At 41.3% G+C, this 24,978-nt stretch overlaps 1 protein-coding gene across 2 annotated transcripts in view; it reads left to right on the top strand.

Annotated features, from left to right (window-relative positions):
• Nucleotides 1-24,978, top strand: part of ptpn4a (protein tyrosine phosphatase non-receptor type 4a) — a 64,380-nt gene that overhangs the window by 8,722 nt on the left and 30,680 nt on the right. For both annotated transcript variants that reach the window (XM_058622126.1, XM_058622125.1), the window contains exons 2-4: nt 15,569-15,723; nt 23,361-23,468; nt 24,270-24,312. In XM_058622126.1, coding sequence (XP_058478109.1) covers nt 15,586-15,723; nt 23,361-23,468; nt 24,270-24,312 — 289 coding nt within the window. In that variant the 5' untranslated portion in view covers nt 15,569-15,585. The remainder of the gene's footprint in view (nt 1-15,568; nt 15,724-23,360; nt 23,469-24,269; nt 24,313-24,978) is intronic.

Here is a 24,978-nt window from a genome sequence, read left to right as displayed (position 1 = left end):
GATCAACATTTTGGTTTAATCATTTATTCAAAAAGCCAATAGAAGAAATTTCTCGAAGTTAAGCTTCTGCCCTCGTTTTCAGGCATGCACAGTGTTTTGGGCGACATTTGACAGTGTTATTTCAGGAAGATCAACAGATTGAATGGTTAAACACCTAGTTTTTTTCCACATGATTGCTTGTTCTGCATGGAGGTTTGTGGAGGAAGTGCAAAGTGATTCTATATCCAACTCAAACACGAGCACACTGAGCAGTCTAAAAGCCCAGGCCGTCACGATTTGTTTTTATCCCGTACTGCTTTCAGTTCCTGCACTGTCGAGCTTGTTTTCTGTCCGCCCCTCCTTCATGCTCTGCTTTATTTTTGTCCTTACTGTTTTTGAATCCTATATTCTGTCTCCCCATAATTACCTTTAGTCAACAGATGGGTGCTGAAAGTAGAAGTGTGAACATGTCATCACTTTACGCGCTTGATGGTGTGGCGAAGAGAGGGAAAGGAACGACAACATATATAGAGATATCTTGTTACAAAGGCTGATGGGCATGTTTTTAGGCGGGTGTGTCCACCCCACGTGAGCCTTGATTTTTTTTTTGAACACCCAACACACAAAAGTTCATGCTCTCCTCCTCTCTTGATAAGAATGATCCTTTCCTTAAGCTAACTTTACCTTAGTAAGTCAGGGCTACTTTCTTGCACCTTTATGTTGCATGGAATATTTAAAGGAACATTTTTAAGTACTTGGCTAAAGGCATACAGGGTTTAACAGGCCTTCCACTGGTGGAGACTTAAGAGCAGTGGAAGCTATAGATGTTTATATTGACACCTGGCATGTCATATACTTATAATTATATAGTAGTTTGTCAACTCACTATCATGTGAGTTTGTAAAAACTGGTCTGTCTGTAAAATCTGTTCACTGCTCTTTCAGTCGATTGATCTAGTGTCCTGTCTGCTGACAAGGTATGTTCAGTATCAGCTTTTTTTTGTTGTAGTTGGCGTTTTCCATCATACAGATCTAGCATGGCTCGGCTTGGGTTTTTGCTTTTCCATTAGGTATAGTACCTGATACCTAGTTTTTTTTTTTTGGGTCCCTGCTCTAGTGAGATTCCAAACGAGCTGAGCCGGTACTGAAATGTGATGTGGACAGACTGCTGGTCACTGTTTCGCCACTGGAAGAGTCATGAGTGCGACGTCCAACACAGGAATCAAACAGAGCAATGCCGAACTATAGATCAGTTCAAAAGACTCAAACATCCTTAAACATTTCTAAAATCTCAACATTTAACAGAGGAGTCACCATTTCCAAAAGCCAATGATTGTGAGCTGAATCATGACCTGTTCCCCTGTATTTTAGCTCAGTGACTGTCATACGTCTGCGCTCCGGTCATGCAGGAAATTCTAATGAATTGGTACACCAAAAATAACTACTTTGCTCATCTTAGTTTGTGTGTGTCGCGTATAAAATTACATCACAGCAGTTTTGTGCAGCTGTACTATGACGACCCCACCCAAGTTGAGGATGTACTATAGTAAGGGAAAATGATGTGGGGGAAAAACACTGTAAAGTAAGAATGTTCAAATTCCAATTTTTGTTAATGGTTAACAAAATGCAAACATTTTAACTCACTTTGCCTTTTAAATCAAATCAGTATGTAGTGTGACCACCCTTTGCCTTCAAACCAGCATACATTCTTATAGGTTATACTTGCTGAAAGTCAGGGATTTGTGGGATTATAGTCAGGTGTGTGATTATCCGGCTATACCAAACAGATGCTAATGATTATCATTTTCATATGTAGGTTAAAACACAGTCATTAACTGTAACAGAAACAGCTGTGTAGGAGACTTAAAACTGGGTGAGGAACAGGCAGACTCTGCTGCCAAGGTGAGCTTGTGGAAGACTGTTTCATGTCACTGGTCATACACCATGGCAAGAAACAAAGTAGTTATATCGTTATACTATATCAGCAAGGTCTCTCCCAGGCAGAGATTTCAAAACAGGCTGGGGTTTCAAGATGAGCTGGCCAAGGTTTTTTTTGAAGAAGTACAAAGAAACAGACAATGCTGAAGCTTATAGACTCAGTGGTTGGCCAGGGAAACTTAGTGTGAGATGAAAGACATCATGCTTATCTCCCTGTGCATCTGCTCAGAACTGGCAGAAACCTATATGTTTGGAACAACCTTCTTGTCGAGTTCCTTCAACACTTCAACAGTGTATGTAGAAGAACTGATGCTGTTTTTAAGGCAAAGGGTGGTCACACCAAGTAGGCCCCCTTTACATCCGGCATTAAATGCGTTTTCTGTGATCAGATTGCAGTCAGATAGGGCCTGACCACTTGTAAGTACAGGTGTAAACACACACGAGACGCAATGAGGATGGATTGTTATCCGATCTGCCAAATCACCTCGGGAGATGGTCGGAGACGCATTGTGAGCACATTGATAAAATTTTGCTGTCTCCTCTGCTTTCATATCTTAATGTGGATCCCGGAGACGCTTGTAAATTCCAGGTGTAAATGCATCCGGTGAAGAGCTTTATGATCGCTATCCGATCATATAAAATTCATTCTAATGCCAGGTGTAATGAGATTTAGGTTTTCTTTAGTTGGCTAACGCTGCATTTTGGAACTTGATAAAAATGAACAATTAGAACTCCATATTGCTGCTTGCAGCTTTATTTAGAATTCACATTTGTGAAAGCGCTCTAACTTCACAGCATTTTTCAAAACTATTGCACAGTACTGTGTGTATTACACACACACACAAACACTATAATACTTATGTGTAGCAAAAAAAGAGCAAAATGGACAGTGGTATCTGTAGACAATCTATTTGTGTGTGTCATGATGAGAACAAGATTGTGTGTATGTTTGTTGTAGAGAACTAGGCAGCCTTGCTGCTATTTTCTGGGGCAGGCTATCAGGCAGTGAGGCAGCAGGGAGGGATAATAACAGAAGCTGTTACATTCTTGTGGTTTCTCTGATTTCAGCATGAGGCAGGGGGTTGGCTCTGGCTGACTCACGGCTGCTCTGCCTGCTTTGTCTCCTTCAGCCTCTGAGCCAGCATTGACACTGGGGCTAGTAAGAGGACAATACATGACATTTCTTGGACACTTTAATCTAAGACACATTAATTAGCAGACCATGAATGTCTGCATATTTCAGCACCTCTTGCTCAAGCGTCAACCTGGCAACTGATTAACGCTGGTTAAGCCTCCACTATGAGCAGTAGCAGTATTTCACCTTTATAGGCTCTGTTCAGCAATGTTCCTCAGGCTATGGGACGGTTACAGATGCTACCTTTGAGACTTTATTTGAATAGCAAATGTCTTGCTATGTGTCTGCATGCGTTTTAAACAAAAATCAGTTTATTGATTTGTAGAGAAGCTTAAATAAATTGCCATAGCTACATCAATGTAAAAAAAAGCATCAAAGTATCAAGCAAGAAAGAAAACAAAAAAACGACTGCAGAAAAAACAGGGCTGTGTGTATCGGTTGGAAGTGAATTCATGTTCGGTAGGGCAAAAAATCTGAATCATATTCCATAGAAATCACGTGGGACAACAGCAGGTGTTCATCTGGGTAAAGTATATAAACAGGCCATATTTTTCCAATGACTTCTGCACATCAAGTCCAAAAAGATCACACCCTTAAAACATCTGGTCTGAACTCTGTATATCCTTAAACTCACAGTATGTAATTTCTGTTGCCAGGGGTTTCTCAAAACAATAACATGAGATTAAGTTTAGGTTGATGTTGGGAGGCAGCATGAGATCACGGTAATTGTTGTCCTTCCCACCGTTGCCGATGGAAATCTATCAACGTGACTTTGGGTGTTTGCTTGCTTTGCAAGTTGGGATGGATAGTGCGAATTACGTCATTAAAAGCTTCATTATGTTGAATAGAGATACGAATTTCTTTGGGTTAAAGAGTGTTGGAAATGTTTTGGTCAGTAAATAATATAAATCTTGCAATTTTTTGACATTTCAAATGTTAGATTTAAACATGCATATAAATGTTATTTCATGGCCGGCATCAAAAATGATATAATTGTTACCTCAACCCGTGTGCATCAACATTTTGTGTTGATGCTGTTGAGAAGTCTACCTATGTTTGTCAGACCTGGTTTGTGGTTATTACACATCAGGCCAGTGCTGTAGAGGAAATGCCATCTGCTGAGTGACATTACCAGAAATGCATAACCTGCACTGGCCTACATATGTACGCAAGCGTTAAAGTTAATTATAGAGAACATGCCATTGAATGCATGCGTCTAATGAAATACAGTGGTTTGCATTGTTGCAAGTGATCACATGCCAGATAAATTAAAGTAGTTTGGTAAGTTGTTTTATTGGGACACAGTATTCAAAATGAATAAAGGACATTTGCAGTGCACTCCTCACACTCAAGAATCCTGATGCTGGGAGATTTTGCACCAGATGTTTGAGTTCTAAACATGTACTGTAGGCATTTTGTACAAAGCACTTTGTGGCCTCTTAAGCATGGTAATCCAATCAGAAATGTCTGCCTTGTTGCCTCAGGACATGCAAAAAAAACAGGACAAATTGCTGCTTCAGTATTTTTGCGCCAGCAGCAAACGTTATATATTCTACACTGTGAAAACATTGCGCAAAAGTATGAGGTGACTGTCAGGTGAGCCCACGCTTTCCTGCTTTGGCTTTGTTTACCGACCACAATGTGTTCCACACACACCTCCATCTCCTCATTCTCATCTCTTCATACAGAGACGTCCCCCTAACACCTCTCCCACACGCATGCTTTTTGTTATATGAGCTATGTAGTACATTCAAACAAGCGGTTAAATCATCAGCTTTTGTTGAAATGCCTCTGCCTCTTGAATTGACCGTGTTACAGCCGGGTCTTATGGCTGTTCAGTGGTGTAGTTGAAGGGTTTGTACTTGGTTGCAATCCGTCTGAGCTGTTTCTGAATGTATGCAGTGTATTTTATCAGTCTTCTGCCTTGAGCATTCTTGCGACTGCTGCACTCTTATTCATCACTGTTTCTCAAAACTCAAACTTTCCCTCCCACCACCGGTGAATGACAGACGTTAGCTAAGCTGATGCTGCATGGTCTTGGTATTTCACTGACCAAAATAAGCATTTACTTTATCTGTCTATTTTCTTTCAAGCTTACTGAGTCCGTTTCACACTGCTGTTGTCTTGTCATGACACCATTTAAATTTCCCCTTCACTGCTGTAGTGCTAAAGATTCTTTCTCACTAACATTTTTAAACCTGGGTGAAGCCATTAAAGAGGTGATTAATGCCATTACCATTGCCAATGGTTGTTTTGCCCTGTGGTGTTTCCCCCCCCCCCCCTCCCCGGCATCATCAGTGCGTGAAATGTGATGTCAAGGATGTGTCCTGGAAATGAAACAAATAAAACGACGGCATCATAGCCCTCAATAAAACCATTACGGTGGTTACTATTTCTCATTTTTTTATTTTGCCCTGTCTCTAAATCAATCACTTAGAAGATCCGATTGATAAAATAAATGATATTTAGTGCTGTTCCAAATCCCAAGGCACATCTCTGGCAACAACAGAGCAAGACAGGAAAAAGGACTGCATTCACCCAGGACTTACGCTTGCACTGATCCCGTTTAGAGCCAAAGTAGTTAAAAACATGCATGTTTTGCAGTCATTTGACCTGGCTGCAAGTGAATGCTGATTAGACACATTCCCACTAGTAAAAACCCTGTTTAAAACCTGGGATTCAGTGGGTTTATTTGATCAGTGGGAATGGGGGTTTTATATGAATAACATTTTTAACAGTGCAATTTAAAGTTTTAGTTATAACACATGTATTTTGCACCACATTTAGCCAAAACAAACACATATCTAAATCCCGATTCCTTTAACTGAGAATGTGAGTGTGTGTTAAATGTGAAACATTAATCAAACATGGCAGACTATCTTTTGTCAGTACCCTGGTGACAGAAACAGAATGGCTTTGATAATAAAGAAGACATTTTAGTGCGGCTCAGACAAGAAGCAGGAGGTGCAGTGTTTCTAGGAAAATGACTGTTGTGCTGCCTCTGTTGAGCCTATGATAAAAGTGTTTTCCTACAACTCTAACCTCAACTTCAACAGAAAATACTCACAGCTTCTTGGAAAAAGTTGTGTGAGGGGGGAAAAGAATATAAAATACAGAGGTTGGATAAAATGGAGAAGAGATGAGTTCTAATTGGTTTAGCCGTCTTGCGTGTTATCTGCATCGGTATCAACTGCATTTGCGTCTAAGAATAGGACGACAAGGTCACCGTGAGTGTGCAGGGGATTAAGTAAATCATGTAGTCATCATGACATTGTCACATGCCATCACGTCTGTGTGTTTTTGACGAGTGTGGCAGATTTTATTTCCCCAGTGTCACAAAAAGCAAGCCTATATTGGAATGTATTCATAAGAAACATGTCTTTATCGGCGTGGTTACCAGTGGCACAAGTGCATAGCGGTATAAATTGCACTTTCTGTGCATACTAACATGAGCTTAATTTGTATTTTTGAGCCTGGTACATTGTCATTCTATCAATTTTTATGCTGGCATTACTCTGTTTGGATTGCTGTGATGACCAGCTCAAAATGTGTGGCTTTGCATAGGCACATGTTTATGTCACAGTTGGTTATAGACATAGACATGTAGATTTATATGTATATGTAAATTTATATTATATTATATTATATTATATTATATTATATTATATTATATCATAGAGCTGTTTAACACCGAACTCTTGTTAACTTGTAAAATAGGATTCGATATCAGTTCACACAAGGACATAGTAAATATGTAATCCTTTTGCTATGTGCAGGCAGTGCCTTTGTTGTTCAGTGTGGTCTACATTATCAAGGGAGCTTTTATGTTGTACTGAAGAGAGGCTGATTAACTTGCTGCTTATTGATCGTACATGCTATTAAACACACATTCACACTTAGTTGAAGTGGTGTTGGTGGATCATTTATCAAAAGTGCAGTAGGTCTACTTTAAGAATCTGGAGCACATCGGCACATCCGAGTGGTGGACAGTGACAAAATGTGCTTTTTTTGTCATCGAGCATTTGTAATACAGAAACCGTTTCCACACAGAAACAGAACTTTCCCTGTACAATCTTTTTATTCTTTAAAATGTTTTCCATAAACACGGCATTGTTTCAATGTCTCTCTGCACACGAATCCCCTAAAATGAGCATTCAAATAAAGCTGTGTGTGTGTGTGTGTGTGTGTGTGTGTGTAAATGCAACCTCTAAAGGCAGAAGCCAGAAGAAGTTCCCACATTCAGCTCAGAGAAAACGACCCTTCCTAATTTCTGAATTAAAAGACACAACAGCACTGACAGAAAACATGATCCTGCAGATTAAATATCAGTTTGCACTCCCAGGCTTCATTAGACGTAGTTTAGTTATATATTTTTCAAATGTTAATGCTCGTGTTGTCTCCAGCTATGTAGTCAAGCTGCTATGCCCTATAACCTATCCTAGCAGCAGCAGCAGCAGCAGCAGCAGATGGGCTGGTGTGTGTGCTTGGTACTGAACACCTTGCCTCCCTGCTGGTGGGGCAGAAATGTGCAGGACTGAGGTGGATGCGGGTGAAAATCTGCAGTGTTCTCAGAACATGACCCCTGGTAACATTTAAAGGTGCCAGTGTCAGCATAAAAGAGAGAGAACAAAATCAGGGGAATGTGCTGCTTTAATCAAACCAGCATCTCTGTTTCTCCGTGTTCTCTTTGTTCTGTATGTTGTGTGTTGTATGTGTGCACATCACTGTAAAGTAGAAGGTTTCTCGTTATACATATATGTTCTCCACCCCCTCTCTTTTGCCAAGCTTTGTTTTCATGTGATACCTGTGATGGTGGTGGTAGATAATGAAGGTATGTTTATGGAAACACTGTCCACTATGATAAGATCTATTGGTCCTTTATTCCAGGGAAAGTTGACGTTCAGTCAAGGCAAGAACCCCCATTCAACTCAAATAAACTCAGGACCACATCTTGCATATGAAGGTGTCTCTGCCATGTCTTCATAAGGCCTCTTTGCTACAGTAAAGCTTTGTGAGACTGTTCTGAGAAATGAAATGGCATCAGCTTGTCTGTGTGTTGTGATTTAAAATTAATTATTCAACCTCCCATGAGCCCTTTGTATAATGTTTGTCAGGGATGTTGGACTGCTGGGATGGATTATTACCAGAGCTGTTGTTACACAGTACAAGCCGACTACCATCCATGAATATTTTCAAAATGGAAAAGTTGGATTTTAATCTATTCCAGATTACCAGCAAACAGTTACTTGCAATGTTATTGGAAAGCAAGAGAGCTAAAACTTCTCCATCGCTGTTCTTTCACCCTGTAACCTTTGCACTGTATGCAAATTCAAACCACCAACTCAAGTGAGAAAAAAACAAGGTATGGTACTTTCGAAAGTGATCGTAAGCAGGAAATGGTGCTCGAGTGTGTATGAAGGAAACAGCGCTTGCTGCCCAAAAGCTCTGCAAACAGAGCAAAGTGCTACGATAGTGACTGCTCATATTATTATAAGTGAACCAAAGTGTTTTTTTGGTTTGTGATGAAACTGTGGTGGGTCAAATTAGAATATATACTGGGATGCCACAGTCAGTATAATTAACGGGAAAGTCTTCTGTTGAAGGATTTACCTGGTTTGCCTGGTTTGGTTCACACCACATTTCTGCTTACTTTAACGCGCCTAATGATCTGCAACCTCAAGGTTATTATCCATGTTGAGTTAATTAAACTCATATAGCTGAACTATTTCCGCAGGTGTGCTCACTCACACATCACTGGACCACAAAACCAGTGACACATGCAGATAAATAAAAAAAATAGGCCTCATGTGGACTCTAATATTGGCTCTTTTAATTAGCAATGAGCCGTTATGATCGCGGGTCTGTTACTGGCCAAAGTCTTTTACAATCGGCTGGTTACAGAATGTCTTATTGATGGCTAAGTTGTTAAAATGGTGAATAAAAGTGATTCACTTGGACTGATATTGGTATCGTAGAAAGTCAAACTTATGATAAAGTTATCGTATCGGACACCATACTTTGTGTGTGTCTGTGTTTAACAGTCTGCTATGTGAACTGGAGGAAGAGGCGTGTTATTTCCACAGATTTAATCATTGTTGCAGTGTTGGATAGATTTTGCTTTTATTGTTAGATTGAGAGCCACAAATGTGTGAATACTTTGACAGAAACATGAAATGGATGTTATTAAGTTAAGGTTTATCCCGTATAACCGTACCAGCACTATTTCCAGAAATTGAAAATGTCACTCGGTGACGGTGAAAACAGAAACAATAGTAAATGGTTCTCAGGGATTTCAGAATGTCTCTGTTAGTTGACTGTTGACTTAAATAAAAAGCAATAAATTACAGACCTCCATCGTGAGCAACTGGAAAGACCAATGTTGTCTGTGAGAGACGTATGTGTTAGCACCGTTGCCTCACAGTAAGAAGGAAAGCCGACTGGCTGGAACTCTTTCTGTATGGAATTTGCATGTGAATTCTACCTGTGTCTGTGTGGATTTCTGGGTACTGGGGTACTTCCTCTCCACAGTGGAAACACATGGAGTTTAGATTACTTGGCCACTCTAAACTGACTGTAAATGAGTGTGAATGGTTGTTTTTCCTGCGGTATAGATAATGAATAGGAGTACATTAATTCACTCTCACCTCAAGAGCTAACACAACTGTTTATATTCACTTCATGCACAGTGGCAAACACATTGAAACTGTTTGGAGTGACTCAATAGAAGTAAAAGAAAAAATGTTTCTAAGAGCAAGAGCGGTGCATGTGTTTCCCTCTGCAGCTGGAGGAAACACATTAGCAAGGTCAAGAGGGAAAGAGAGTGCAAAGAATGCATATACAGGTATGAAGGAACACGAAAAATAGACCAGGTTTTTGGGGACGGAGGGCAAGGTCGTTTTAAAGTGTAGCTGTGGAGAAGAAGATGGATTGATGAACCATAGAGAAGATCAGGGCAAAGAAGAACGAACACAGAAGCAAGGAGAGGAGTTTGTCGAGTGTATGCTATTATAATGAGGATATTACAATGGTCTGTGAGAGGCAACTGGATTACATGAGTGCAGTGCAAACATTGTCCAGAATGATCCACTTATACAGATGCCTGTTAGGCTCCATCACAGGCGGGAGAGTCAAAGGAGAGCTGTGTAAATGACGGCCGTCGTGATGAAAACTCCACTTTTTTTATGTCATTAAAACAAGCTTATGTCCGACAGGAGGTTGAGCGCCTCTGCTTATACAGAGGCAGTTGTTGTGTCGACTTTTTATTTTACAGGCAGATGTATTGCCTTGTCAAACACAGGTGTCACTAATTAATTGCTGCATTGCTCGCAGCCCGTTGTTGGAACAGAGCCAGAGTCAATGTTGTTGGCTTCTCCAGTGCTTTCTCCAATCCACGTGCTCCGTGGAGAAGAGGATTGTGCAACAATGGTTACCAGGATTGGTGAAAAGTCATATGTACCTTCCTATGTCCATAGACTGTTGTTTTATAGGCTTTAAAAATAATATGTGATTGATTAGTATCCCTAAATGCTAACTGCTACATCATAAACTTTCAGCTCACTGATGGACTCATCGAAGTAGTAACTGGAAACCATTCTCATGAGCAAACCAAACCAATTATATTATTCAGTTTCTATAATACAATAAGTGGTTGAGTAGTGGGGCAGTTTTTTTCCTTACATGTGTTCCTGTTATTCACAAATGAGCTGATCAACGATTAAATAGTTATTTGAATATTACTGTCGACTGAATATAAGGCTGCTGTCTATGTGTTACAAAATGCTTTTTAGTAGCATCTACTGACAGCTGGCAGCTAATAATATATCAACAGTTCAATAGGAAAATAATCAACATTTCAGGTCTTCATTTGGGATCATGGGCTCAAAACTAGGCAAATACTGTATACAGTATACATACAGTATTTTTTGTACCAAATTTCCTTTCACTAACGCTCTACGAGAGTTTAGTGTAGTTCAAGCATTGGTTTGCAAATGTTTGTGTAACTGCTAAATTGCGATGGATTCCCATTGGATGTCTGTGATCAGTGAACTTGTAAAACATTTACCTCTCATAATGTTCAGTGTAATTGACTTGGTTTTGCTTCACTGGATGTGGAGCCACAATAGATCTACCGTAATCACTGGCCACATTCGAATCTTAAACACACATCTACAGAGTGATTACAGTGCACGTTGTTGGTAACAAGTTAACGTCCAAGGTAAGAACCAGTAACACTTAAAACTGGGAAGACAAGTTTTTTTCATGACAATGAAACCCAAAGGCACTCTTTTGGGCCCTATCCACACGGAAATGGAACAAAACATAAACAATTTTTTTCTTTGTTGTTTGAAAAAGTTTCCCGTAAACACAGTATCATGCCAGGAAATGTCTGATTACATTACATATACATTACAGTGTATATAATCACAGAAAGGTAAACAGAATGAACCAAGCCAGGGGAAATCAAGAAGGAACATTTTAAATTTAACTTATCATAAAGCAAATGATAACTGTACTTTTCTCCAAAAAACAACAAGCAACAAATAAAGCAACTTTCTGGCATAACCATAACTACTTTCCAAGAAGGAAATGTCCAGTTCTGCCGCACGAGTGAGCTTCATCTAGCTCTATTTACTGCGGCTGGAGAGTCGATCTGATTGTAGACACAGAGAGGGAGAGAGAGATCATTGTGTGACCGAACATACAGCACAGAGTCGCAGACAAGAACGAGCTGTGGATGTGCAGTACAGCTGAATGCGTGTGGAACAATCACTGATCTTTATTGTTCATTCAAGTAAAAATAGTGTCATAAATAATCTTCAACACTTTTCCTCACTCCCGTGTCTGAAGTTGCTGAGGACAGGACGTGTTCTAGTGATATCTAGCGTCTTTTCAGGCTGGCTTTGCTTACTTGTCCTTGACAGTAGTTGCCAAACAATCTCTAAATGACAATGACAACGAGAAGCGCAAGAGACAGGTGTGACTATAACATCATCGTTTCCCAAAGAAGCATATTCATTGTCGACGCAAAAACACAAAGTCAGCATTTTGAGATTTTTTTCACTCTGGGACCCATTGGCTCATTCTGGGCTAATGGAAAAACATCAATTCATGCAATAATTTGACCTACATTTTCTAACACTGAATTTTTTTTTTTACTTAAAAATTGCCCTGTTTGGAAAACAAGTTACAAACAGCATCTATATGACTTTGTCATTAGCCAGGGACACGTATGGCTACCCCCAATGGATGTCAGAGGTCAGTCACTGCCCACATTCCTAGAGGTACAACTTCCCTGGCACCCCACCTCCTCCCACATAGACACATGTTAAATGCTTTGTTAAAATCCGTCAGTCCAACACACACACGCTCACTTAACAGCGCGATGTCCACTGTGGTTGCCCTACATAAAATAATGAGAATCATGGGGGTTTAGGGAGGTGGGCAGGGGAGGGTGAGACCAAAATATTGAGAGGGAGGAGTGGGTAGGATCTGGGAGAATGGGAATGAGTGGTAATGAAGGCCTACAACAGTTAGAAATAGGATGGGTGCATTTGTTAAAACACAGACCTTTCTTTTCTTCCAGGCTTCCAGCAGATCTTGGACCTGTTGGCTTAATACCAAACCCTAACTCTTTCTTTATGTACTTAAAATAAAGCTCTGACTCCATGTTTGAAAGTGTTTCATGCAGACCTCCATTCTGTGACTAGAACTCGGTCTCCTCACACGCCATGTTGGCAGTAAAAGCTCCTAAAAAATGAATGGCACTATTGCAGGTTTCAAGCCGTAAGTGTTCATTTACTGTGCACTTTAAATCCATGGAGATGGAGCAAAATATCACTGAACATGACCGACTCGATACATCTGATCCCTACAATATGCCAATTATATATGTCTATGGATGCAAAGACTGGCATTTTCTGCCCAAATGGCGTCACTTTGTTTGCGTGATGTCAGCTACCAGAGCTCTGTCGTCCGTGTTTCAGTTCAGTTCTTGAACGTCTGTGTTTGTGATAAAGCGCAGTAACACATAACCCCATGTTGATGTTGGATAACTTGTGCGCCTCTGTGCATGTGCACATACGTTTGTGTGGCATGAGGTGTGTTTATATGGAGGGTGTGTATTCCTGTGTGCAGACGGAAGGGCTGCAGGAGCATCTGTGTTTGCAATAAGCTAAGGGAGCCAGAGGAGCCCACCAGTGAGGGAAGTTTAAGGGTCAAGAGTCTACACACACAAACACACACACACACACACGCACACATGCACACTCCCCTGCCTGTTTGTAAGCTCTGCTGACTGCAGGAAGCAATAATGGTAGCGTGTTTCCGGAGTTCCGGAGGCTTCTCTCAGGGGAGTGTGACTGTCCTGTCCAGCTCAGCAGAGCAAAACTAAAAAGAGCACAGCAGAGCAGGAAGATATGGAGCATTGAGAAAACAATACAGTAGATAGAAAATCATACAAAAGAGCAGTGGTGTACTGAGGCGATACTTTACAATAAGCTAATGGTTAAATATCACTGAAATTAAAAGTGGTTTGTCATCTTTACAATGTTCTCTGCTGGATTGTGGAGAAATGTTAGGACAGGAAGAAAGCTGGTGTGGCAATGCAGCCTGTGGAGAGTGTCCGCGTGTCAGACCTCATCATCAGTGTATCCCACAGTCCTTCTTCCAGTGATAGGAGCGCTCAGTCCTCCCCTCCTTCTGCATGGCTTCACTCCTGCGCCTCTTTCTGCTCATCTCGCTAGTCCGTCTTGCATCCATTCATGGCTTTGTATCTGTAGTTGTGTGCGTTTTGTGTGTGTGTGTGTGTGTGAGAGGTTATTCTGTTGACGGAGTGTATTGATCTCGTCATCTTATCACAGAACGACCAGCTTCACGCCTGGTTGGATAGTACCTGCCAAGCATCAACCAAAGGATCCTACATTTCCTGTAATGCACCTCAGTAGTGTTTTCTTTTAAGATGCCCTCTGTCCAATAAACACCTCCGTTCCAGAGTGTTACACACACACACACACACACACACAACATTGTGTGTGGAGGCGGTAAATGGTGACACATTTTGAGCTAAATCAGACAAATGCATAACATTAAGTCACTGAGCTGCTGTTGGGAGAAATAAAAGCAATTGAGCGTTGCATATGTTTTGCTGACAGCATGGCCTGTTGTGGCTGCACATATAGATTTGTGTACATACACACACAGTGTGTGCCCTCTGTCTGCCCGTGGTTATTGGGCTTGCGCGCACACACGGTGACACGCAGCTCAGATATGCGGAGTGCCCTCCGTAGATACCATCTACACACACACACACACACAAATGGGCTCACACTGAGCCATTGGTACACATACAGCGGCTCTTGATGACGGGGCCATAACCCTTGTGGAGTTATTATGTTTCCTGTCATGGTAGATCACCTTAGAATAAAAAGCAGCAGGCGGAAAAGCAGGGGCACATATACCACTGCAGCGGCATGTGTCAGCCAACAGTATGTAGCGGAAACTGAAAAGACTACCACTGCTACACAGAGTCAGAGAGAGCGCAGGCAAGGCCAGAATTTGTCTATTGGCTTCTTTTACAAAGAGTGCATATTTGTGATCCAATTATTTTACATTAAGAATTGAAAACTACTGTGTCGTAGTTAAACATTACACAGAAATGACATCACTTTCTCAGCCTACATGCAAACTAATCAAGGTCAGTGTCAGGTATGCTAAAGCAGCCAGTTAGCTCCACATAAAGACTGCACACGTGGGGAAATGGATAAAAAGATGAGAATGATGATTGCAATATAATGTTCTTTAAAAGCAATATAGCATAAGTGATATATATGTCTGTCTGTATATAACCCTAAGGAAATACCTGCTTCATATTGATTTATGGTTATTTATTCCCAATGATGAGCCTACAAAAGATGAAGGAAACGTGTGCGGAGTAAAGTTATTTCCAGAATGGATTGGAATCCTTTACACTAAGGCAAGCAGCAGAAAGTATCATGCATCTGAATATTGTATTGCACATTGTTTTCACTCGTCTTGTGTAGAGTTCCCCACAAATGAACTCCTAAGTGAATCAAATTATGAAATAATGTAAGACTGAGGTCTGCAGTTGTTGGAAGCTCATTAACAATTTCTCTCTTTTCCTAGTGTCTTGTGAGGCTTTTTTGTTTTCTAGCTGCTGTACAGTTTCCACATCCCCTGGTAGCGAATCTCCTACTCGTCTTCTCATTGACATTCTTTTCTAATGAAGCACTCACTCTTTGCTGTTTCACTGTGCTTGTGCTGACTTGCTCTGCTGTGTTGGCTGCCTTGAGTGAAAAGTAAATCAGCGTGTCATACCATACTGTGGTGTATTGTGTTCTATGTAAACAGAAAGGGATTTTGTTACCTGAACTACATCCGTGCCATGTAATACACATCATAGAATGTTTGCCAGATTTTCTTTCTTTTTTCAATTTAGCCTCTTGTTCTCTCTCTCTCACTCATAGTTGTCCTTTCTCTGCTGTGTGTTTGGTTGTTTCAGACCCTGGTAGGAGCGTGATGAGCGCGCGCTTCCGCTTGCCTGCTGGCAGATCCTACAATGTCCGGGCGACGGAGCTGGAGCGAGACAGGCCGCACACACAGGTTGTGTGCAACGTACTGCTGCTGGACAACACTGTCCAGGCGTTCAAAGTCAGCGTGAGTACCGCTCCTCGATTGAAGCGTCCTTCTGCTGCTAAGCCTGTCGAAACAGCTCGACTGAAGCAGGGACTTTTATCATGATGTCCAAAAATATGCAATAACTTTTAGGTAAAACACACCTGCTGGCCACACACACTAGGTTTACAATATTAACCTACAAAGATAAATGAGATATGTGAGGTGATTCTCTTTCTCTTTCTCTTTCAATACCAATTTAGTCATCCTTTTAGAATATAAGGCTAAGAGTCTACACCTTGATGTTGTACTTATATTCCTATAATTGTCATCCAAACTAAGTAAAACCTGTAGAATAGAAACAGGAAAGGATCACCAGTGTTGCACCACTTCTTCTTTCCCCCCACTGACTCCTATTATTGTAAATGTCCCCTCTGGCACAGCTCTAATTAAATTTAAAGTTCGGTGTGGACTCGGCCTCAGTGTATAGTTAAAAGGCAACACACACTGTATTTATTTTCTGATGATAGAGCGGGGGATGCCGAAAGAAAAAGTAGAAAAAAAATCTCAGGCTAGATCTCATTTCACCCCTTGCCCCTACAACTCAGCCCTACCCCTCTGTTTTGTGCATTCAGGTGCAGGCGCAGTGTGTCCTCATTCTTACTGACGTTAGAGGGGTAGGGTGGTTTTTCTGGGGTACACTTCAAATGGAAGATTACGAGTTATGTTTAACTCAATGATTAACTCAATCCAAAGAAACAAATGGAAGTGGCACACAAAGATGACATTTGATAGGATGTTGTATTGCCACGTTAACCACAACAAGTAATAATAATAAAAAAAATCAACTTCGAATGAATATTGCGTGTGACATGCTATCCCTTTCGAAGAAAGAGTACATTTTACTCCTCACACTGGCTCCAGTATTCTCTCCTGCAGGTCATTTTACATGCAGTCACACCTCGAGGGGACCGGAAAGAGTGTGTGTGCGTGTATGTCACAAGTTGGATGTCAATTCATGTGATAAGACATTTCCTTTGGTCTCTCCGATTCTCTCTCTCTCTCTCTCTCTTTCTCTTTGTGTCTATCGCCCTCTGTCTCGGAGTGTTTGATCAGTTATGGCAGTGCGAGAAGGGAAATTCCCTTTGTGACTCAGAAGAAACAAATCCTCTTATAACATCCTCTGACAGATCACATCCTGTTGACACCGAACCATTTGTTGTGTGTATTTGTATAACGAAACATTAAGAAGCGAAGTAAAAGCTGTCACCAAATAAGTGTTTCAGAGGACAATGGATTGAGAGAAATTACTCAAGTGGCATCAGGGAAACAAATTTTACACTCTTGCCCTTGAGGGGAAAGGGCAAGATGAAGGTAGACGATTCGCTGTGGCGACCCCTACAGGGAGAAGCTGAAAGAGGAAGATGATCTTTGAGAGGAAGAATTGTGTTACGAAAAACATCTATGTCTACTGTCAAGCTTTATAACTTACACATCTTTCTTTTTCTAGCACTTTTCTTACCTCCGAAAGTACCGGATACACGTTTTCATGTGATCAAATTTGCCAGTTCGTCTTCACTCTACAATATCTAAAGTGAACAGAATCTTCTGACAAAAACACTTGTTCTTATCTTTACATGCACATCACAGTCTTTTCTATAGTCTCTCCTTTGCATTTTCCTTCTTTACTTTACATTCCTCCCTGCGGATTTCTCTCCCCCTCACCGTCTCCGCTTCCTGCCTCTCACTACTGTGTGTGTGTGTGGGGGGGGAGTGTAGTGAGGGGCCACTCGCCTTTTGCTGAATGAATGACTCGGTCTCTGTCAGTCTCTGTGACAGTGTCATTGATCAGGCCGCTGCAGCAGCACTAACTTCCTGGAAAGACAGCCCGTGCTAAGAGCAACAATACTTCTATTGATCCTCTGCCTGGCTAAATGGCCTTGATTTTGGCGGAGAGTGAAAATCTAGATATCGTCATGGGAACCCGGAGCGCTCGTGGCGTGTCGGGCACACAAGGGCCTGTACTGTATGATCATATAGACTTTAGTCTTTGACAATTAAAACGATACCAGCGTAAAGTGGAAGCTGGTAGATTGATGACAAATAATTCGACCAGCCCACTCCTGACCCACCTCTCCACCACGACAAAAGCAGGGGTCAGATGCAGGAGTAAAGTGACAAATGCAGCGGGTAACCATAGCAACTGCTGCAAGCCGCACAAACATTCAGCTGTAAGCATGAGCTTTTTTCTAATCAAGTGGCTCTTCATCATGTTCAAGTTAAGAGCAGCGAGGGGCAAAGGATAAACAGGTTTTAGTTCACTGCTGAATGAGATATACAAGGATTTTTTTCAGTGACTGATCCCTGAGGCTGCTTCTCTTTACATATGGACATTTTGTCATTTGCTGTATCATTTTGACATTTGGTTCCCACTTAAAAACCATTGCATCATTCTTCTACTGCTTCTTCTAAAAAAGGTTGTGAGGAGGCGAGTGGTTCGCACTTCAAGTCACCGCTAGACAAAACACTTTGTGTGTGTGAGAGTTTGTGGGTTTGGGGATGTTTTCTGCATGTAGCAGGAAATGGAAATGTGTAGGGTGAAGGTTGAATTTTATTGGCAACACTTGCCTTTGCAGCAAGAAGACACGGGTTCACTACCCGGTCGGGACAAGGGCCTTTCTGCATGGAGTTTGTATGTTCTCCCCGCGCGTGTGCATGGGTTTTTCTCTGGGTTCTACGGTTTCCTCCCACAGTCCAAAAACATTAAGATTTGGGGATTAGGCAAATCGGACACTCTAAATTGAGTGTGAATGGTTGTTTGTCTCTGTGTGGCCCTGTGATGGACTGACGACCTGTCCAGGGTGTACCTCGCCTTTTCCCCTATGTCAGCTGGGATTGCCACCAGCGACCCTCATGTGGGGGATAGAGCGGTAGAGGATGGATGGATGGATGGATGGATGGCTATGAGCAGCGTGATGAAGCCTGCGTTTTAGTTAGTTATAGGAAAATATTATGTTATGTTACCATTAGGAATACAAACAACTAAAAATAATAAAGCCTCTGTAATTCATTGGGTTTCATCTAACAGTTTGATTTAAACCAGAAACTCTTAAAGTAATCAAAAGTAAACGTTTTGATAAAGTAAGTGATCCAAAACTTTACACCAAGCTCCTTCAAAGACCAAACACAAACATCTATGTACAATGTGTCTTTCCATTGTTACTTTAAGCAGCATAAAAAGTTGTCTCTCACGCTGTGTAGCTGATACATTTTCCCTGCTCTTTACTTTCCCCTCTAGTTGAAGACGGCCGATCGTCCCAAGTCATTATAGCAGTCGCTCCCAAACCGGTTGACGAGCCACCTCTGTTAAAATTAAGTTAAAATATAGACTGGAGCTGCTCAATGTTTGCGAAATCATTTAGTTTTAATTATGTGTTAGGATGAGACTTTGAAATTTGTGTGAAAACTGTGGAGAATGGTGAAGCATACTTGTGTTTGTGTGGTGGGAGGGGTGTGGCTGTGGCAGCTATTTGTGTCTGTAGCTCCTTCTCCATCCCGAAATAAGGGGGAGTGAGGCTGTCTTCTTAGGTTATTAAGTTATTATTATAATTTTTTTTAATATATATATATATTTTTTTATTTTATTTCTTTTTCCCTGAAAAGTGGATCTAATGCAGCTGGGTAAAATGCAATACAATTAAGATCAGTGATGGTAATAGGCAGCATCATAACCCTAACCCTTATAAAGCACCTGTAACAGGTGGACTGCTTCATGCCGCATTCGTGTTTCTCAGTATTTTTGTTATTTATAGAGCACCCACAACAGGAAGCGGTTTTATCGTTTTCAACTGAAAATTCTGTTTATAAATAAAAAAAATATAGCCCGTGTGACACAAAGTATATAGATGTGCAGTAAATCAGAACCCCAAATGATTTGAATTTGGTGTTTGTGTCACTCTGTGGGCACTGTGAGCACACGTAGAGTGAGAAGCACAGGCAGATGTGAATGACTCCTCCTTTGTGTAGTTCTCTTCCTGTCTGGACAAGCTTCCTCGTGCATTCCTGAATTTCCATCATTCTTCAGCACAGACACGTACATGCACCGAGTTTAGCTGCATTTCCCGTGGAAGGAGGAAAAAATAAATGTGACACAGTTTTGCTTCTTTTTTTTTAATCATCCTTCCATATAACACCGGGGTTTTCCCTGAAGTACCAATTTAGATTTCAGATCTGTCCAATGTTATTGATGTTGGGACATGTTCCTTTCCCCCCCCTTCATACCCTGTAGATAAATTCTTGGTCTGGGTGTGTGTGTGTGTGTGTGTGTGTGTGTGTGTGTGTGTGTGTGTGTGTGTGTGTGGTGGGGGGGGAATTATCAGAGCATCTCCCTCTCACACCCTCTCAGCCAGTCTCTTGTGCTGTGATTGCTCTCTGTCACCAAGTCTCCCTCTTCTGTTCTCGCTCTCTCTCAGGAACACTGACAGCGTTTCAGTCAGTGGTGCTGGTGGAGCGCACAAAGAGCGTTTGTTTCACCCAATGCATCGTCAATCAGCCCTTTTCTCTCCTTTCCTATCCGTGTCTCTGTGTCTCTCTGCCTCTCTCGTACTTTTCTTTCTGCTCCCTCTCTCTTTTATGTTTTCTATCTTTACTTTTTATGACTTCACTTACTATTTAGTCCTTGGGCTGTCCACAATACGGCATTGTCGCGCCGCTGTGTAGTGTGAAAGTGAAGTGTGACAGAGTGCGTTTTCATTTCATCAATGAAACTAGTCAATTTTGAATGTGAACATTAATATTTAAAATGACGCCCCAGGTTTGAGAGAGACCCAAATGTTGTGTGAAAATCTCTTTCACAACCAAGCAAAAATTGGCTGGAAACTGAATCTTATCTGTGAATGAATTGATATTGAATTTTAAAATCTTAATGGCTTCGAGACCTTGTGACGATTCAGGGAATCAGCGGTGATACCCAGCCCTGGATGATGCGTATTCTAAAAGCATGCAAGCTAAATGAGTAATTGGTGTCTCTACAGGACCAAACCGCCAATACACTGTTACACACGCAGCAAAGTTTGTACTGTGCTTTCCTGGGAGTGCAGTACAAGGCGCTCACATACAGCCTGAAAAGCAGCTTCATACAAAGGCGATGTAGTGAATACACACACACACACAAACTCGTACATGTTCTCTCAGTCATGTCTGTGTGGAGTAAAGCTTGTATATATTTTATTTTCCTCCACCGTTTTATCCGTCTAACCCCAGTCAGTCAGTTAAAGGTTCAGTATTATTGATCAATAATTCCTTAAGAACCTCGCGGCATAACCTAAAATAAGTGATCTGAGAGTGAATTGGGAGTGAAGAGGCTTTGCTTGAAGAACTCTGGCTGTGACTTTGACTTTTATTGGGCAGTTCTGATAGAATAAAGCTTTCTTATTGACAGATCCGATGACCAATTTGTGTGTTCCGTTACTACGGTGACTCTGTGACTCGGTGCCTGCTGACCGACGGTGGCAGCAGCTTCGATTAAGCAGTGAGCCCTCGTTTCTGATGAGCACCCTATGAATCATAATGTTTTTAAAGCTGTCGTGCAAAACATTACAATGTAAACCGATGTCTGCGACCGTCATTGTCAAATGGGTTCACACAGTGGTGATTTAGCTTATCAGCTCCACACATCTCTCTGTTTCTCAGTGTAGCGTGTGGTTTGTTTTCGTGTGGCGAAATGCAAGGTGGAACCACAGCAGCTTCTTAGCACTAGTATAAGTGAGATGGCTTGTTGGACTATGGCTGAAAAGGCCAAGAAGTGCCATTAAAAAGAAGAAGTTTTAGAAGTGGATTCTATCACTAAAAGTAAACCTGGACGTTCAGTAGGACTCCACAGTAGGCACTTTTTTGTGTCCAATAGTAACTACCGATATCAGTCCATTTATAAACTATGAAGCTGCTTGTACCACATGGCTCTTATGAGTTATGCCAAATGAAATGACGGATACATAACGCTTAACATTCTGACAAATATCTAATGTCTTGCACAGCAAATTATAGATTCAAGAAAACAAATGACAGCTACAACCAGACGGTTGTATCTTGTGACAAATATGCCAGATATGAGCTGTTCCTCTCGACCACAACACATGGACATTTGCAGATTGAGCCATGTGAGTAGCATCCAGCTCAGTGTTGATACAGAACGAACACTGAAAAGGACATACTGTGTATGTTTTTGAAATTTTTAATTTTTTAAAGATTTCACTTTTCAAATTAACATTTAAATCCATTTTTTTTTCTTCTTCTTCTTCTTGCTTTCATCAACCAGACATGATAGACAGGTTATAAGGGAAGAGAGGAAGAAAGGAGGGGAAGTACCACAGAGGGTATCAGAGTCGACTCACACTTGACAAGGTTTTGACAGTAATAGATAACACGCACACGTACACACACACACACACACACACGCACACACACACACAGTACAGCACAAAAAGACTGCCAGTGATCTAGAGGGCTGTCATGTCAACTGTCAACTACAGGAAAAGATAACACACACACACTCGTACTTTTATGATTGACTGAAAAAGTGTGTCACCAAGGGATTGGAAGTGTGTGTGTGTGTGTGTGTGTGTGCGCATGCGTGCGTGCGTGTGTGTGTGTGTGTGTGTGCATGTGTTGCTCGTGTGTATTCTTCCATGAGAGCTCTCCATCTGAAAGTCGCGGTGGGATCAGTTGTGAATTTCTGCTCCACTTGTGGTCCCACAGTTTATCCTCTTTGCCCTCGCTACTCTCTCACGAGACAATGCTATATTAATAATCTATTTAATAAACTCCTTCATTTTTTAGTGTTTCTTAGTGTTAAAAATTGCAAATTCTTTTTCTTACAACCTTTATTCACTGTTCCTTTATATACTATTTACATAAATATACAACACGTAGATTGACGACACGCTGGGTAGGCCTAAGCCTCCTGTTCATTTTGTGAGTAAAAATAAAATGCAGATATCTGTGATATATCTTGACGTAAACATGTGAACAACATCCACCAGAAGCCTTTGCAGTGAAATTCTCAAATACGAGTTCAACCATGTCACAGTTGATGGTCGTTGATTAACCCAAAATAAATGACTGTCTCAGCTGCTCTCTGTCTTGCAAGTTGAACCACAGACAGGTTATGGTTTTAGAGTTTATCTTTGTCACTTCCCTTTTATGCCTTTGTCTGACTGCTGATTATTTTTCTCTTTTTTTTTATTAAAACAAGGTATTTATTTCCTCAGCTGCAGTTTTTCATTTAACAACGTCCCCTTAAGTTAAATAGTGTTTATTTGTTTTAGAGCTAGTCAGTAAGTGAGTAACTAAAATACAGTACCTAACTAAATTCCTTATGTATTTTCTAACAAAGGCACTATTTGCAGCTCAACATAGATAAATGGTTCATGAATCTTAACTTGATGAAATGTTTCTGGAACAGTGTGAGTGTTAAATAATAATAATAATAATATTACTAATAACACTAATAATAATAAGTCGGAAGTCGCCCGCTCTGCTCACTCTAAGTTCCCTCTACTGAGAGAAGCCTGAAGGTCAGGGTGTGACCCTGGGATCCAGTGTGTTCTGTGTGTGTACAGCAACAAATTGAATAAAACACTGTGAATTCATTCTCTGTTTTCTCTCCTTTGACTCTGCAGAAGTCGGATCATGGCCAGATGTTGCTGGATGCTGTCTTTAAGCACCTGGAGCTGACTGAGAGAGACTACTTTGGGCTGCACTTGGCAGATGAATCCTCAGATGCACCGGTCAGTGGCATATTTTCACTCAAAGGCCCCCTTTACACCTGGCATTAGAATACATTTGAAGTGAAGTTGTAGTGTGTGTTTGTGTGTCTGAATCTCCTGGGGTTGTGACCCCAACAATTTTTTTTTAAATAGAATACAATTCAAATAAGATTTTCCACAAAAGTGTTTACCAATGATAAGATCTGCCTTCGAAAGGGTTGCTATTGAGTGATAGTGAGAGTCAAAGTCGTGTTACCTTGAGTTAATCAAAAGAATTTTGTGCTGGGAAATTTGGTTCATGCACTGAGAGTCACGCCTGCTTCGTGAGCATCCAGCCAGTTTGTTATGGCAAGACAGAGAGATGGCTTCTTCAAAAGAAATATTCCAGCTCAAGACCAACAAGAAGCACAACAGTCTTAACCTGGATCTGCTCCTGACAATGTGACAGATGCTCCATCACTTAAAACAAAATGTGCCAGCACCAGCGGAGCGGGGAGCTCACAGTATACAGCGACATTTGTAAATCGACTCGTGGAATATGTGAATGATGGATGTTTGGGGAAAAAACTCACATCCCATCACCCATTAAAAAGCCTGGTTTTAGGGTTAGGGTTAGAATTGGGTTTAGGTTAAGGTGGTGTTTAGTTGTGATGCTCAAGGTAAGCGTCAGGGTTCGGGAAGGCATTATGTCTGTGAGTGTCCTCACTACGAATGCTGTGCGTGTGTGTGTGTGTGTGGTTACTGGTGAATAATTTATCTTGTGTAGTCATGCTGTGGAAGTGTTACTGTGTCTCTAAGTGTCTCTTAATCAATTTTTTACAGCGCTGGCTCGATCCCAACAAGCCCATCAGGAAACAGTTAAAAAGTAGGTGAAATCCACCACACTCCACCTCAACCAACCAACCAGTGCAGACTTTATTAAGCAAACATCACGACGTCCTGAAGCCAAGCATGCTCACTGAAGACAAACAGAGTATACGTTTACTTAACTTACTCAGCTAGTTGAAGCACTAGACTGCAGTTTAGCGTCAGCCTATTCGAGTAGCTATACTGCTTTTCCAGTAAGGGTCAACATCCCAGTTAACATCGGGTGAGAGGCGGAGCAAGTTGCTGTGCTTTCCACAAAGAGATAAACAACTAACTCGTACCGCTACCGTCCACCAAGCCTGAGACGTAAATGCTTCCACAGCTGGGGCAGTTGCAGGAGGTGTTTGCTGTTTTGGTCCACTTACAGTAGTCTGACTAACAGTAGGGATGCAGTGTGTGTGTGTGTGTGTAGGTCCAACTGGACTCACCCTGACTGCACGCCCTCCCCCCCTTCCTTCTCCTTCCCTGCAGCTGTCAAGAGTTTAGCCTCAGTGATTATTTAAAAAAAAAAAAAAAAAAAAAGAAAGAAGCACATTTTTACTTCCAGCTAGTTTGTCCAGTGTCATCTTAAATTCTGAACCAGCCTTAAGCGGCGATTAAACTTCATTTCAACCCTTTTCCTATTTTTTTATAATGAGTAATAGAACTTGTCACTTGAAGAATT

This window comes from Solea solea, chromosome 2 (genome assembly GCF_958295425.1).
Source record: "Solea solea chromosome 2, fSolSol10.1, whole genome shotgun sequence".
NCBI classification, from domain to species: domain Eukaryota; kingdom Metazoa; phylum Chordata; class Actinopteri; order Pleuronectiformes; family Soleidae; genus Solea; species Solea solea.
The sequence above is the reverse complement of the archived record's forward strand: the minus strand, read 5'-3'. Positions and strand labels throughout refer to the sequence as shown.